At 45.6% G+C, this 15,600-nt stretch overlaps 1 protein-coding gene across 8 annotated transcripts in view; it reads right to left on the reverse strand.

Annotated features, from left to right (window-relative positions):
- Positions 1-15,034, reverse strand: part of MITF (melanocyte inducing transcription factor) — a 281,278-nt gene extending 266,244 nt beyond the window's left edge. For all 8 annotated transcript variants that reach the window (XM_088473367.1, XM_088473361.1, XM_088473366.1 and 5 more), the window contains exon 1: positions 14,870-15,034. In XM_088473367.1, coding sequence (XP_088329493.1) covers positions 14,870-14,973 — 104 coding nt within the window. In that variant the 5' untranslated portion in view covers positions 14,974-15,034. The remainder of the gene's footprint in view (positions 1-14,869) is intronic.
- Between the last annotated feature and the right edge of the window lie 566 nt (positions 15,035-15,600).

The raw sequence follows: 15,600 nt of genomic DNA on the forward strand, positions 1-15,600 counted from the left end.
TCCATGATGACACTATACAGAATTGTAAATAGATGTCGGAAATTCCAGTGTTACAGCTGTGGCTGCAGAACAGAGGTGGAAGCAGACCACCTGATTCAGAACAAGAAGGAAGATGCCGAACAGATGGGGAAAATGGTCTTCCAGCAACCGTAGAATGAAAAGCAGAAACACCACAATCTCACTATGAGATAAGGAGATCCCGGATTCAGCTGAGACTCACAGAGGCAGATGTGACCACCAATGCAGTGCAAAGCAGAGCTACAAGTACAGACAGACAGGAATGATCACAAGTGAGCACCGCTTACTCAGGATCAGAGCAATGTCATGATATAAAGCTAACCTGAGCATCTACCATTAAGCACCACACTGCCACTGCTGAGTATTCCCATGCTCCCTCACAATACTCTCTTATGCGCCAGCTGTGGCATGGGAATGGCATCCATGACCAGAAGGGCCACCGAATACTCAAATGCTAAGCAGAAAGTGGGGCTGATTCTGAATAGGATGCAATATTGATATTCACACAAAAAGGCCCACCTCGCTAACAACACAATGCATGCGTCCCGCGGTGTGAGCGCACTCAGGGCGTGATTCAGGGCCGGACGCTCTGACAGAGCGCTCAATCTGAATCAGGGCCGTCCTTCTTGATTTTTAGAGCGGCCTCCTGGCCTCTCGTATAGCTGTGGGTGACCACCCACAGCTATAGCGAGCGGCCAGGAAGATGGTTGCGATGGTCAAGACCATCGCGACCATCGGGCTTGCGACGAGACCCTTGTGGTAGGGTCTCGTTGCCGCAAGCTCTGGAGTGCTTTCGGCTCAAACAGAGCTGAAAGCACACCCACTGACATCACTTGTGATGTCAGTGGGGCCGGCCCCAGACGGTAGGCGTTCCCATGGGAACGCCTCCATCTGGGCGGCCACGCTCCAGGCACGCCCACCAAAGGGGGCGTGCTGTCACTCAACATCGACAGTACGCCCCCTTTGGTACGAGACCCGGAGCGACGGTTTGCCCGTCACTATCTGGGTCTCGCGCATGCGCACAACGGAGCCGGCTCCATCGTGCGCATGCGCACTGGGCCACCATCGACCCGCTTGCGAGCGCTCAGCGCTCGTGAGCGGGTCTGAATCAGGCCCTCAGTCACAGGATTTATTGAGGCGCGCGGCCTCAGAAATGTATTGGAAATGTGCTCGGCGTTCCAGGGCGGCACCTTGGAAGGTGGCTGTTCACACGCATACAATGGTTGTGTATATAAATGCACCTCCAGCAGGATTGTGGCATGTAAAGTCCCACTCAGTGGGTGTCTCAGTCCTTGCACATTCAGATGCATGCTTGTATAGCAGGGGAAGGGCTTATACTAGTATTAAGCACACTGTCACAGACGTGACGGGCGCCGCGGCGTGTAACTCAGAGTCAGACCAAGTACCTGGTGGATTGGGCACTTAAAAAAAAAAAAAAAACTTTATTAACTCTTCTTCCTCCAACACAACAAGAATAATGGTTGGAAGCCCGACTTTGACAACTTCTTCCAGCACATTACTTTCGGTAGTGTATAGATCCTCTTCAGTAGATGTACCTGGAAGTGACTTGGAGTGAGGGTGAAAGTGTGGTTCCATGCCTATAAAGGCCACCAAAAGAAGAAATTTGTTCGCTCGCCACGCTTCTGGTACGGAGAGCGGTGTGCCCAGGTGGAAGAATATGCTTTGGACCCCCCTATGTAGTGCCCCCAGTAGTGATCCCCTATACAGTGCCCCCAGTAGTGCCCCTTATACAGTGCCCCAGTAGTGACCTATATACAGTGCCCCCAGTAGTGGTCCCTCTATGCAGTGCCCCCAGTAGTGGTCCCCACTATGCAGTGCTCCCAGTAGTGCCCCTTATACAGTGCCCCCAGAAGTGGTCCCCCCTATGCAGTTCCCCAGTAGTAGTCCCCCCTATGCAGTGCCCCCAGTAGTAGTCCCCCTATGCAGTGCCCCCAGTAGTAGTCCCCCCTATGCAGTGCTCCCAATAGTGCCCCCAGTAGTAGTCCACCCATATTCAGTGCTCCCAATAGTGTCCCTTATGTAGTGCCCCATATACAGTGTCCCCAGTAGTAGTCCCCCCTATGCAGTGCTCCCAGTAGTGCCCCTTATACAGTGCCCCCAGTAGTGCCCCATATACAGTGCCACTAGTAGTGGTCCCCCTATGCAGTGCACCTAGTAGAGCCCCTTATATAGTTCTCCTAGTAGTGCCCCCCCTACATATATAGCACAAACACGCACACTAAAAAAATAAACACCTGAATCCCCACTCCTGCACTGGCCGCCGTCAGCTCCTATGTCCTCCCGCTCTGCACGTCATGACATCTCTCCCATCACCCACAGCGGGAGCTGGAAGGCGGAGCTCATGAGTGAGCTCCAGCCCGGCTCCCTCCATGGACGCAGCAGCCAATGAGAGTCTGTCTGACTCTCATTGGCTGCTATAACAAACACACCACCTCCGCTGGTGGCGGTGTGTTTGTTACTGTGTAGTGCGGACCGCTCTCACTGCAGTCTGCAGTACACTTAAATACTGTGGGGCCGGGGGACACTGGCGGCGGGTGCAGCGTCGCTGTTGGATGCAGGCGGCTATGGGTCCCTGCACCAAAGCACGCCCCGGTGCAAGGCACCGGCTGCACCGCTACTAGTTCCGCCACTGTGTCCACATGGATAGTAAGTAATGACGTTGGACAGTAACTGATGACTTCAGGGTACATCTACAGAAGGGGATCTATCCACTACCCATTATTATCAGTAGATGTTAAATGTGATATGTTAGACTTCATACTCTAACAGTATGTCTCACACCTGCTCCAGCACAGTCTTATGCACAAATGTCAAAGCAGCGAGTAGACACCACACACCCAGTGTTGCAGGGTGCACTGGTTCCAAAGCATGATAACTCATTCCAAACAGACGCAGCATACAGGAGACTCCAGACCTTAAATCCTTCATCTCTCACCCAGAGAACTGCATCATTGCTGTAACAAGGAGCGTCTCCTGCCACCTGCATGGACTTTCTTCCTGGCTGACCAAATTTACAGTACATCCCAATAGACAGGGACTCTGCCACTTGCCGAAAATGGCCTCTTCATGGTACACCACTAACAGACAGCGCTACCCCTCTGATTTTCTGCAGGGGGGCTTTACGCGTTTAAGGGCTTTTTTTCTCGCGCTCTGCAACACAACAACAAGGCACTACAAAGTTTGGAATAGTTTGAACATAGGGCCTGATTCAGTAAGGATCACTATTGCGATCGCAATAGCGATTACGCAAACAGTCTCACAACGAAGATATGCTAATGATTGAAATCGCAATGCCATACACAGCCTAACATAAGGACGCCCCCCCTTACCTTACACACATCCGTAATACTTAGCAATCCTGTGAAACCATCGAGGACAATCGGAGCCTCACGCACACGGGCAGTGCTAACCTCGCACGCAGTGAAGGCTAGAGCTGCGTAGGGCATCGCAGTGGCTAATTTATGCATACACCCCTGCAACGGCGTTGAAACGCACTGGCACGCCTGCATTTTGCCGACCCCCCCCCCCAAAATGGTACTACTTGTCTTGTCAATCACTCTGCGATGGGTCTGCGTCTGCAGTCCCGATCGCAATGGAGTGTTCATGCACACGCACTGTGATGCATAAGTATGCGCAAAACGCAACATTCGGACGATTGCGTGCATAATCGCAGTTGCGATTAGTAGTGAATCAGGCCCATAAAGCTAACTTGTTTGCCAGTAGTTACTGTAGTATGGATGGCTGTTATTTCCACATCATACAAGACTACCCTTTTGCTGTGCAGTCACAAAAGTTTTTACACATTTTCGATACTTGCATCTCTGACTGGGGATCGGTATGGTTCCAATCCCGACGGCGGAAAACCGGCACCAGTGAAGATCCCGAGTGCGCTAAAGGTAAGAATTAACTAACCTAACCCCCCCTAACCCTCCTTTAGGGGTGCCTAACCCTAACCTCCTTCCTTAGTGCCTAAACCTAACTCCCCCCTTCCCCGCTGCCTAAACCTAACCCTCCCAGGGGAATGCCTAACCCTAACCTCCCCCCGGGGGTGCCTAACCCTAACCTCTTCCTAAGTGCCTAACCCTAACCTCCCCCCCGGGGGTGCCTAACCTTAACCTTCTCCCAGGGGTACCTAACCCTAACCTCCCCCCGGGGGTGTCTAAACCTAACCTCCCCCTGGGGGTGCCTAACCCTAACCTCCCTCCCTAGTGCCTAACTCCCCTAAGTGCCTAAACCTAACCTCCCCCGGGGGTACCTAACCCTAACCTCCCTCCCTAGTGCCTAACCCCCTAAGTGCCTAACCCTAACCTCCCCCCCGGGGGTACCTAACCTCCCCCAGGGGGTGCCTAACCCTAACCTCCCCCCAGGGGTACCTAACCTCCCCACGGGGGTGCCTAACCCTAACCTCTCCCCGAGGGTGCCTAACCCTAACCTCCCCCCGGGGGTGCCTAACCCTAACCTCCCTCCCAAGTGCCTAACCCCCCTAAGTGCCTAAACCTAACCTCCCCCCGGTGGTACCTAACCCTAACCTCCCTCCCTAGTGCCTAACCCCCCTAAGTGCCTAACCCTAACCTCCCCCCGGGGGTGCCTAACCCTAACCTCCTTCCCTAGTGCCTAACCCCTCTCTAAGTGCCTAAACCTAACCCCCCCCCTTCCCCTAGCCTAACCCTAAGTCCCCCCCGGGAGCCCGGCATAGGTAAAATGACAGGCGTCTGGAATTTGATGCCTGTCATTAGACCCTTGCTCGGATTAGACAGTCGGGATGCAGACGGTCGGCATTTAGACCGGCGGCATCCCGACTGCATACCCTCTGACTGTACCTTTGTTGCTTAAAGAACAATTATAGTCAATCTGACATTAATAAATAACAACAATGCATTCCTGGGCTGACCAAAAAACATGCACTTACTAGATTCTTTATATTTAACTAAATATGTCTATCATACTCTCTCTCACTCTTAACAGAAGGATATACCATGTTAGGAGGAGGTTGCTTACCTAGCTTAGTAGGCAGAAAGTGAGTGACAGCTTGGCAGTCTTGATTTGCAGAAATTTTACTGAAACAGCAAGGACAATATTAATATAGTGAAATCATAGAGCATGGAAAGGATTTGGTTATTATTAGCTAATGTTTTCAGTTTAATTTTAATGCTCACTGCACTTAACTGTAAAATAAACAGCATCTGCTTTTACCGGGATGTTAGAGAAGGAAGACGAGGACTGTATGCATACTGCTTGGTTGCTGACACTGGCAAAAAGAGCAGCAGGGCGCCCAAGAATAATGAGTATATGATAAACAAAACCATGGGTGTGCTGTCAGCATCTTCAATGATGGCGTAAAGTAACATTTCTGGTCCAGATAAGAACATTAATAGCACTATGCCTTTCACCATATGGTAGCATTCCTGTAATGGACTGACATGAAATACCCTTGATAAAACATGGCGTTCTGAAACAGATCCCCTGCAGAAAAGCCTCTAGTAATGATGACCTGACAATCAGTATTCTGCTTCCTAAAGTTTGTTTTATCGAATTCAAATTCTGACTGACAGCTTAGTCTCACAGTGTTGATTGACAGCCCAGCCTCACAGTGTTGATTGGCAGCTCAGCCTAAAGGTGGGTACCAGAGCCGTAACTAATCTTTTTGGTGCCCTGTGCCAGAAAGAGCTTTGGGGCACCCCTCATTTTTCAAAGGGACATAATACACCCAAAAAATGGGAATGGCCACATGGGGAAGGGCCAGGGAAGAGATAGGAGAGGCCAGGAGATGCTGGGGATGGAATAAGAGGAAGCTACAAGCAAGAATGATAATAAACAGAATTTTGACAGGCCCAAACAGCGCCCCTTGATCTCCATTCAGTGCCTGAAGTCGGCTGAACAACGAATCAGGTGGATTGGATAGGTTTGATAACCAGACCTAACAATTCTGTCTGGTTTTCAGCTGTTTTCCGGCTGTGAATAATTACTGGTTAAGCGCATACACCAGTGATTCCCAACCTCGGTCCTCAAGGCACACTAACAGTCCTGGTTTTAGTGATATCCATGTTTAAGCACAGATGGTTAAATCAAAATATCTAAGGTACTAATTAAGTCACCTGTGCTCAACTATGGCTATCCTTAAAACCTGGACTGTTAGTGTGCCTTGAGGACCGTGGTTGGGAATCCCTGGCATACACTGATCGATAATCGTTGGGAACAGACCTTTCATCAGCTGATCTGTACGATTACTGTTCAGGGTATTGCCAGCCTAAGGCTGGCCAAACACTGCGGGATAATTGCGCAAACCAGTCAACTAAATGAGTTTGAATGATTATCGTTCAGTGCCTGGTACCGGGTGGTGATTGGGCACAGCCTGAAAATGGCTGAAAAAGGGTCATTCAGTTTAGTTTTTAAACTTGTCCATCCATCTGATTGTTATTCAGTTGACTGCAGGCAGTGAATGGAGATTGTCTCTATACATCGTGTAGTATATGGAGGCTCTCCAACTACTGGGCAGTCGGCTCCCCCCTGTCTCTGTTGGTTGGCCTGCTGCACAACCATTGCAAGGTTTAGAATATCATTAGGTTGCATTGTTATAAATAAATATGAATTTTGATGGCGCTGGTTTCTATTCTAACATTTGTATATTTATTTTACTGGTTTACAAAGGTTATCTGATATTGGATTAAACATCCCTAGAATCAGGTTCTACATTTTCTATATCCTTGGTTCTTTTCCTTTTCTGTTTTCTTGTCAATTAAATTTGTGCCGTAATTAGGTATTGACTATTTTTACTGGGAACTCAATGAACTTTCCTTGTACTAATTAAGTTTTCACACCAATATTTGCTTAATTAGCTTTGATGTTAACCACCCCAAAATAAAACTGTAAAATCCAAAGCTAGAGTATACATACCTGTGATCTGTGGATCTGTTTGGACTCCAAGGGGGTAATTCAATTGTTTTTGGGTGCCTGTAAGTAATGGTGATATTTAATGGTGCCCATCACTTATCGCGCATGTAGCGCCCAAATACACCAGGACTAGCCTCGTAAAGTGGCTAATCCTGTGAAAAGTACTAGGCTCAATGAGTTTGGGCACCCAAAAGGCCAACTTTGGGCAGATTTCTGCTAGTCGCCTCAAGAGAGTGAGGACAGAAATAATGTGCACCCATTGGCACAAACAATTGAATTGCTCCCAGTCACTTTAGACGGGAGCTGCGGCAGGGCTAAACTATTGAATTTCCCCTTGTTTTTGTCCTTGTTCAGGCTGTCAGTGCTCCTCCATCCTGGCCCTTCTATTCGCACAGATGTTCTGCCCGTATCAGCAGGGCCGACAACAGAAATCAAGGGGCCTTGTACACACATTTTTTTAGAGCCTCATCCCCCTTGTGTCTATCCAGTCCCCCTGTGTCTCTCCAGCCATAGACCCCCTTCTGTCTCTCCATTCTGAGATGCCTTCTGTCCCTCCAGCCCCCACACTTACTGTACTTACCTTATTCTATGTGTTCTGGCTGCCTGTTGCGGTTACTCTACTCTGTCTTTCAGTGGTGCGGCGCAGGTGGTGTCTTGATCCTGCTGATCACTGCAGAAGCACAGGCAGTGGTTACACTCCAAGGCTCCCTAGGACCTCGGGGCCCGGTACAGTTGTGTCCCTAGACCTCGTTGTCGCTGGGCCTGCGTATCAGCAGGACATAGGATCTCCTGGTGCTGTAAGAAGCATCAAGTGACTCAGGAGATGAAAGGATCCATGACATGTCGGTAAGTAAACGTTTTACTTTGACTCACATGAATCCACCTAAAGTTATGGTTGGAAATTGCCTTTATAAGGGATTTTTCCCAGGGAAACAATGTAGTCGCATCGGAAAAGAGTGGAGAGTTGAGAGTTTACATAAATAGAAATCCTTTTAAAAATGCACCAAAATATACATTTTATCTGAATACACTGTCTGAATGAGCACTAGTTTGTACCTATGGCAAAAGAAAATCAAAATCGGTCTTGTGCTGTCCATCCAACCAGAAGGTGTAACATTCGGGAAGATGATACCACCAATCAGAAAGCATAACACTCAGGTACTGTAGGTGATGCCACCAATCAAAAAGAGCAGTGTCGGAATGGAGCATGAACGGTCCACCGGGGGAATGCAGTAATAAGGGCCGATGCTTTGGGGTGTGGTCAGTTACTTCAGGGAATGAGGCCAGCATCCTCAGAGGCTTGGACAGACATTAGAGACCATGTGGCTGACTCTCTAATAGAGTAACAATGTTTAATTCAAATGCATACTGTAGTCTGGAACCTGACATTAGAGCAAGTGGTGGGGCCCTCAGGCAGTGGTGCTCACCAGAGATTTCCCCTGTAACCCTGTGGGCCATTCCAACCCTGAAAAGCTGTAACACTCGGGTAGATGATGCCACCAATCAGAATGCCTAACACTTCAGTAGATGGTGCCACCAATCAGAAAGTGAGACAACTGGGTAGATCAGGGGTGGGCAATAAGTGATTACCCATCCCTGGGGTAGATGATGCCACCAAACAGAAAGTGTAACACTCGGGTAGATGTATAGGGGAAAATAATGCAAGATATTATGTGGTGCGGATTAATTTGTTGGTTTAATAAAGTTGGTCAGTAAGGCCGGCCATACACGGGGCGATTTGAAAATGTACAACACCTCGGTACGTTTTCAAATTCAGCCCGATGCATCGCATGCTGCTGTGAATGGTAAACGATGTATCTTACAAGATGCTTCGGTTACCTATTCAACAACATGACGGATCGCAGATCTTATGGTTTTTCCATAAGATCTACGTTGCCAATGTACGACGGTGGGGACGCACATTGCCGATGTACAGTATGCCAAACCACACACGATGTGCACGATTGATCGTTGAGATCGATCGAAATCGTGCACATCGTCTAAAAAATCTTACAGTCTATGGGCCGCATAAGTGTTTTGTTGTTTTCTTTTAAAGACACTGATCTGGGCCATTACGTAATCTACTATGAGAGTACTAACAATAGCATTTACATTGTTTCGACATCAACAGTGAAATCCCTTAGCTTCCAGTGTGTCTGGGCATTATTAATGAGCAAATAAAGTGGCAATTGGGCATTATATATACATCAAAGGAGGCTGAAGTGCTTTTTCTATCCATTTTACTGCATTCGGTAGCAGTGCAAGTGTCAGAGCCTAAGCGATTGGATTGCCATGTGGTAATAAATAGTAAGACTGCATACTAAGTGCATAATAATAAATAACTGACATACTGTGCTTTGCTAATTAAGCTTTTTTTTCTTACATCAGCACCTGTTATAACACTGATTATTTTAGAACGTGTCGATGGAATTAAAAAAGCCCAGGGCAGGATGAGACTTATACATCCACAATATGTGTAGAGCCTCCATGCACCTACCTGCTATGTAAGAGGTGAGTGGATGTGTACAGCTATGGAAGAGGGAGCAAATACTCCATTACATTTTAGTTTTTAATAAAGCCGCAGTTGAAAATCATAAAAAGGCAGGAATGCACTTAATGCTGTTTAACATGAAAAAAAAAAAAATTCCGGAATGAATGGACATTATAGTAAAACATCATTTTAATATTTGTATATGATAAAAAGCTCTATTTGCGGAATGAAAATGGAGAATACCAATGATATGTTCAAAAGCTTTTTGCTTATTAATATCAACCAGGAATTAGAAAAACAACACTAGATAAGGCCTATGGGTAATATTTAAGTTTCCTACGGACAAGAAAGCAATATGGCCGACTCCACTCACATTAATAGATGCAAATGTAATAATATTGATTGCAGGATACCATGTGTACATATATATTTTACTTAATATCTACAGTATTATTAGAGACATGTTATTATTATCAGTGTAATAGAAGAGATTTTCTTATATTACCACTAATTACTTCACAGATAGATTTGGATACAGTAGTAGCTATTTCTGAAAACCAGCGCACATTTATGGGCTAACGTGGTGCTGTAACCATGGAAACCAGACAGACCTTTGCTTTCATTCTCAGCACATCATTACAATAAATCATACATGCCTACGCTCCCGATTTGACGGTACCCTCCTGAAAATCGGGTGCTGCTCCCGGCCCTCCTGGAAAGGTAGGCAAGCCTCCTGGCGGCCGCCAACCCCTTTGACCCCCCCTTGCGTTAACAAGAGAAACCCCCGCGGGGTCGGAGAAGCGATTCATGCTGATTTGCGTAATTTTGGCCCTGCCCCCTGCTTCACAATGCCGGTAATATCGGCATTGTGTAGCGGGGGCGGGGCCAAAATGACGCACCCCACTCCGCCCACAAATACCAGTAATCTGTCCAGCCCCGCCCCCTTGTGATGGCCACGTCCCCCTTTTATGCCGATCTGGCTGCTCACTCCCAGAAGGGGCAGCTAGAATATCGGCAACCCGGCAATCAATTCTATAATAATATGATTGGTAGCTCTAATTAACAGCATTAAGAGGTAGATTTACTATGGCCCCATTTAACATCATTATTACAAGCTGCATATTTAATTTAGTATCACAGTGATACTAATGAATAGGCCATTGGCATTTAACCAGTGATGTCCCCCTCCTCGGCGACATCCTCTGCTCTGTTGCTGGCAGCCTATCACTGCTAGTGACGGGCTATTGTGTCATGCGCATTACACTTTCTCCCGGCAGGGACTCACCAATGCCTGGAAGGCTTTGATGAAGCCAGAAAGGCTGTTGCTGGGCCCCCATTGCCAACAATGAGGATCATATCGTTATTGCTATCTATAGATGGCATAAACGGATACAGTGACAAACAGTGGTAAACTTAGTTTACCGCTGTTTGTTAAATGCTGAAAGGAGGACATAGCCCCTTTGGTGAGTGCTAAAGGCATTGGGGCAGATGTATGAAGTGATAAAGTGGAGAGTGATAAACCACCAACCAATCAGCCCCCAACTGTCATTTTTCAAACACATCCTGTAACATGACAGTTAGCTGAGTGGCTGGTCATTTATCACTCTGTACTTTATCACTTTCCAGAGCTTCATACATCTGCCCCATTATGTCTTGACTCTTGTTGTTAAATTGGATCATTCAACAACTAGACATGAGAAGTGGAGGTGTTGCCCATAGCAACCAATCAGATTGTAGAACCTGATTGGTTACCATTGGCAAACCCTACACTTTCACTTCCAGGGAGGAATTGAATAGTTTTTTGGGTGACCACTGACGATAATTAATGAGCTCTCGACAGAGCAGTTAAATTGTTTTGGGCACCCATTAATTATCTCGCTTGTCACGCCCAAAAGTACCGGGTATAGGGGGAGATTTAATAAAGCTTGGAGAGAGATAAAATTGGAGATTAATAGCACCAACCAATCAGCTCCTAACTGTCATTTTCCACAGCCTGTAAAGTGACACTTAGGCACTGACTGGTTGGTGCTATTTATCTCCAATTTTATCTCTCTCCAAGCTTTATTAAATCTCTCCCTTAGCCACGTAAAGCAGCGAAACCATCTAAAATAAACCTGGTTAGGTGCCCAAGCTACTGTTTGGGCACCCAAACTACAGACTTTTTCGCACACATTTCTACGCGCCACTTCAGGAGGCTGCGAGAAAAAATTTCAGCACCGGCGACTCTTGCGCACAAAAGTAGCAACAATTGAATTGCTTTATCGGGCGCCCATTAGAAAAGGCACCCCAAAAATAATTGGCTCCCCTAGACATTTTAGCAAATATTCCCCTGATGATATATCTGAAATCAAAGTGATTTTAAAGGGGATATTTATTTATTTCTATGAATTTACAGAAACTGACCAACACCGCTCCCCTTGATAAGTGTCGTACAATCCCTAGGATCCTTCCTCCAGAATCCCTTCAGAAACACAGCATGTCCTATGTCACAGTCTCCAGGAATAGTGCTTGGAGCAGATGAAATTATATCTCAGAGTCACTATACAAGATTTAAAATCCATAAGACCAACATACATGTATTTTTGTGGTAGATGTAACGTGCAGGACTTTACTTTCCTCAGCATATTATAACAAATTAGGCAGAACCATAATAAAAGGTAACAGAGGTCACTACCTCAGCCCACCCATCACAAAGGACCAGCAAAACGTACAATAGCACAAAACAGGACTGTAAAGCTGGCCACACACTAGACCAACTTTCATCCAACCAGCCAACTAGTTGATTGGTTGGAATGAAAATCTGGTAACGTATGGGAGTAAATGATGATCAGCAATTTGCTCCTAAATGCCAGAAAACAGATGAAAACGGTCGTTCAGACAAGTTTGTTAAATGTTTGATCAAAACAATTTGTTCAAACAACAGTTTTTAGTCCATTTTCCGGCATTTGGGAGCAAATTGCTGATTGTCCTTTGCTTTCATCCCTTACCAGATTTTCATTCCAACTAATTGGATGGTTGGATGTAAGTTGGTCTAGTGTGTGGCCAGCTTAAGTCTGTAACAATTCCATGGTGTAGAGCAGGGGTGGGGAACCTTTTTTCTGCCAAGGGCTATATTGATATATATAACATTATTTGCTGGCCTGTTGCAGGCCACGCTCCCTCTGTGTGACATCACACGGGGGTGGGGTCACAATCGCCCGTGATTACAGCAATGCCCAGAGCATCCTGAGGATGCTCCGGGGAGCTGTAAGGGCAGCGGTGTCACAGTCTGAAGCGTCCTAAGGTGACGTGATTAGTACCATCATCGCCGCCCTCCCTGCTTCGCAATGCTGGGTCTGCTCGTCGCAGATGTGATGACATGATTCGCAGCAAATCCAGTCATCATGGCACTAAGGGAGTGGGCGGAATACGTGATATTCCGGAGGAGTAGGCATGGATGGTGCAAAATGCTATAAGATTTAATAAACTAACAAGTTCAGCAAACATGAAAAGATGGGGGTTGTAGTATACACAGCCTGTTTAAAGTGATTTGTGCATATCAAGGCTCAGCACTAAAATGTTCCTGCAAATTATTTGGAAACGGCAACATTGGAATTAGTGTGCGTCTGAAGATTTCACTGAGGCTTCTAATGACCTACATACCTGACAGGTTAGTAATTACGCCAACACTTACTGCAGTGTCCCCATTCTGCAAAGCCACAAACACCAGTATACAAAGATGGCATACCTTAGTGCTTGAATGTGGTGATAAATACATATTACACCTTGAGCCTTAGGGGTCTATTTACTAAGCAGTGTTAGGAGACAGAGTGAAAAGTGATTAGAAAGTGATAAGGTGCCAGCCAATCAGCTCCCAACTGTCGTCTCACAGGCTGTGTTTGAAAAATGACAGTTGGGAGCTGATTGGCTGGCACCTTATCACTTTCTTATCACTTTCCACTCTGTCTCCTAACACTGCTTAGTAAATAGACCCCTTATTCTGAGTCGCACCTTGCTAGCATCAGCGCTTCTCCTGGTGTGCAAGTGTGAGTCTGAATGTGCAAGGACTGAGCCCACTATGAGCGCCTACAGGCGCTGTAATACTGCTTGGTGTGCCTTTAGATCGATCGCACTATCAAGACTTGCACCAAGCCCTCTGGTAGGTGTAGATTTTCCCTCTAAATACGTCCTCCAATGTAAGCGATTAAACGCCCGAGTTCACAACCACTTCAGCCCTCAGCTCTCAGTCACCGCCCAGGAACGTCCGCCACATTTCCAAGGTATTTATGATAAAGTTCCTCTCAATCGCCTCTATGCTTACACACTATGTAACGCATGCGCGCGGCTCAGAATCAGGCCCCATTTGAAGTGACAGAAGTAAAACTTTCCGTGGAATGCCAAAGGCTTAAAACACATTTCAATGTAAAAAGTTTGCCTTAAACAGAAAGAATTCCAAAAGGTAATAACAAGAGTTACCTAAAAACCCCCCTCCAAAAAAAATCATGTGTAATAAGATGAATTATCAACTGCAATATATAATATAGAATTTATGATTATTAACGGTTTAAGGTTTATCTTACTGGGGGGAAAAAACGACTTTAACTTTTTTAAAGGGACAGTCACAGTTAATGAATCACAAAAACATTCCGTATAACAGGCTTTTTAGCCAGATTAAATCTGACAAGCTCTGCAAAGAATATAAACACACAGTTTTAACAGCTTGTTCGGTATTGATAATATCCTGAAAATAAATGTACTAGGCTCATTATCTCTGCACTAAACAGACAGCGTTTGATTTTATGCGTGGTACTGTACTAAAGGATCACGACTACTGCAGAACCACCAGCTAAATTGTACTGTCAATCCTGATGGTCTCCAAACTCAAGTATCCAAGAGGCCCTGCAGCAGGGTAGGCATTGTGTTAATAATAATGACCAATCAGAGTCGCTAAAATAATGAAACGTTTGGTAAAACTTGGCACCTAAGTTGAACCCGTAAAATGAAGATCATACAGGAATACCTTTCCAAAGAATAATAGATTACAATCGTACAGACAATGACGTATTGTGCAGCACCAATGGGGGTTGCCGGGGGTCATTGTCACCACACACAGCAGAATATTCTATTTTGTAGCACTAACGTAGATGCAATGTATCAACCAACTTGCAAAAAAAAACAAACAAAACCTAAGCTGCAATGTATCTCAAAACAATCCAGGCTGCAATTGGTTAATTGTTTAATAACCAATTGCACAGAAATAAATGTCACAGAAATAAAATATATATAAATTAATAAAATATATATAAAATTATTTAAAAAAATTATTTAAAAAAAACAAACATTTTTTTTTTTTCAAAAACACCAAGTTGTTAATTCTTATAATGATAATACAGTGTGGCCAAATTTTTCCAAGACAGTCACAATGCGATGTATGAACCGGTAGCACAGTTCCAACCAGATGTCACTGACCTGTAATTTAAAGGTTGACTTTTCAGCTCATAATAGGTCTTTGGCTCTTCATGAAAGTCTTCGCCGACATCGAAATCAGGCACGATTCCTGATTCCGCCTGCATTTCTACAGCTGTCACAAGCCAGGACCCAGAGGAGACTGCGAAACAGCAAGCTGCAGACTCTCCCAACTCTTTCCCTCAGTGGCATGCACTGTAAACTTGCTCGTCCTTGCCTGTACTGTGTATGTACACACAGAGAGCTTCTCATTTTTTTTTTCTTTCGCCTCTTATTGCCAGCACACGCTGCTCCCGGATGTTGGCTCACCTCTGCCATCTATTGACTATATTTAAATAGCCCATGGCTTTTTTTTTTGTACCTGGTGACAACAATAGGCTGCTCCGCTAACCTGAACATTCTAAAAAGTACCTAATGCTGGAGGTGGTGCCTGTGTTCTAGAATCATTGGAACTGTGTTACTGTAGCTGGGGCGTCACTATTTAAAAAATATATATATTTTTAATCTTTTTTTTTTAATTATTATTCTTTCTTTATTTCTCAGTGCAGGCTGATTCAGCAAGGATATTGCCAATAGAGACAGAATGGAAATTAATATAAAATAAAATACGTTGTTTAAAAAATGATTAATGGTGCAGCCGAGAAATGTCTCTACATCACTCTTTTCTGAGAGTTTATGGCTATATGACCCAGGATTAATTTAGAAGGAGAGCCCAAACAAATTGCGCACTTGGG

Source organism: Taudactylus pleione, unplaced genomic scaffold (genome assembly GCF_031769625.1).
Source record: "Taudactylus pleione unplaced genomic scaffold, aTauple2 ptg000135l, whole genome shotgun sequence".
Taxonomy (NCBI): domain Eukaryota; kingdom Metazoa; phylum Chordata; class Amphibia; order Anura; family Myobatrachidae; genus Taudactylus; species Taudactylus pleione.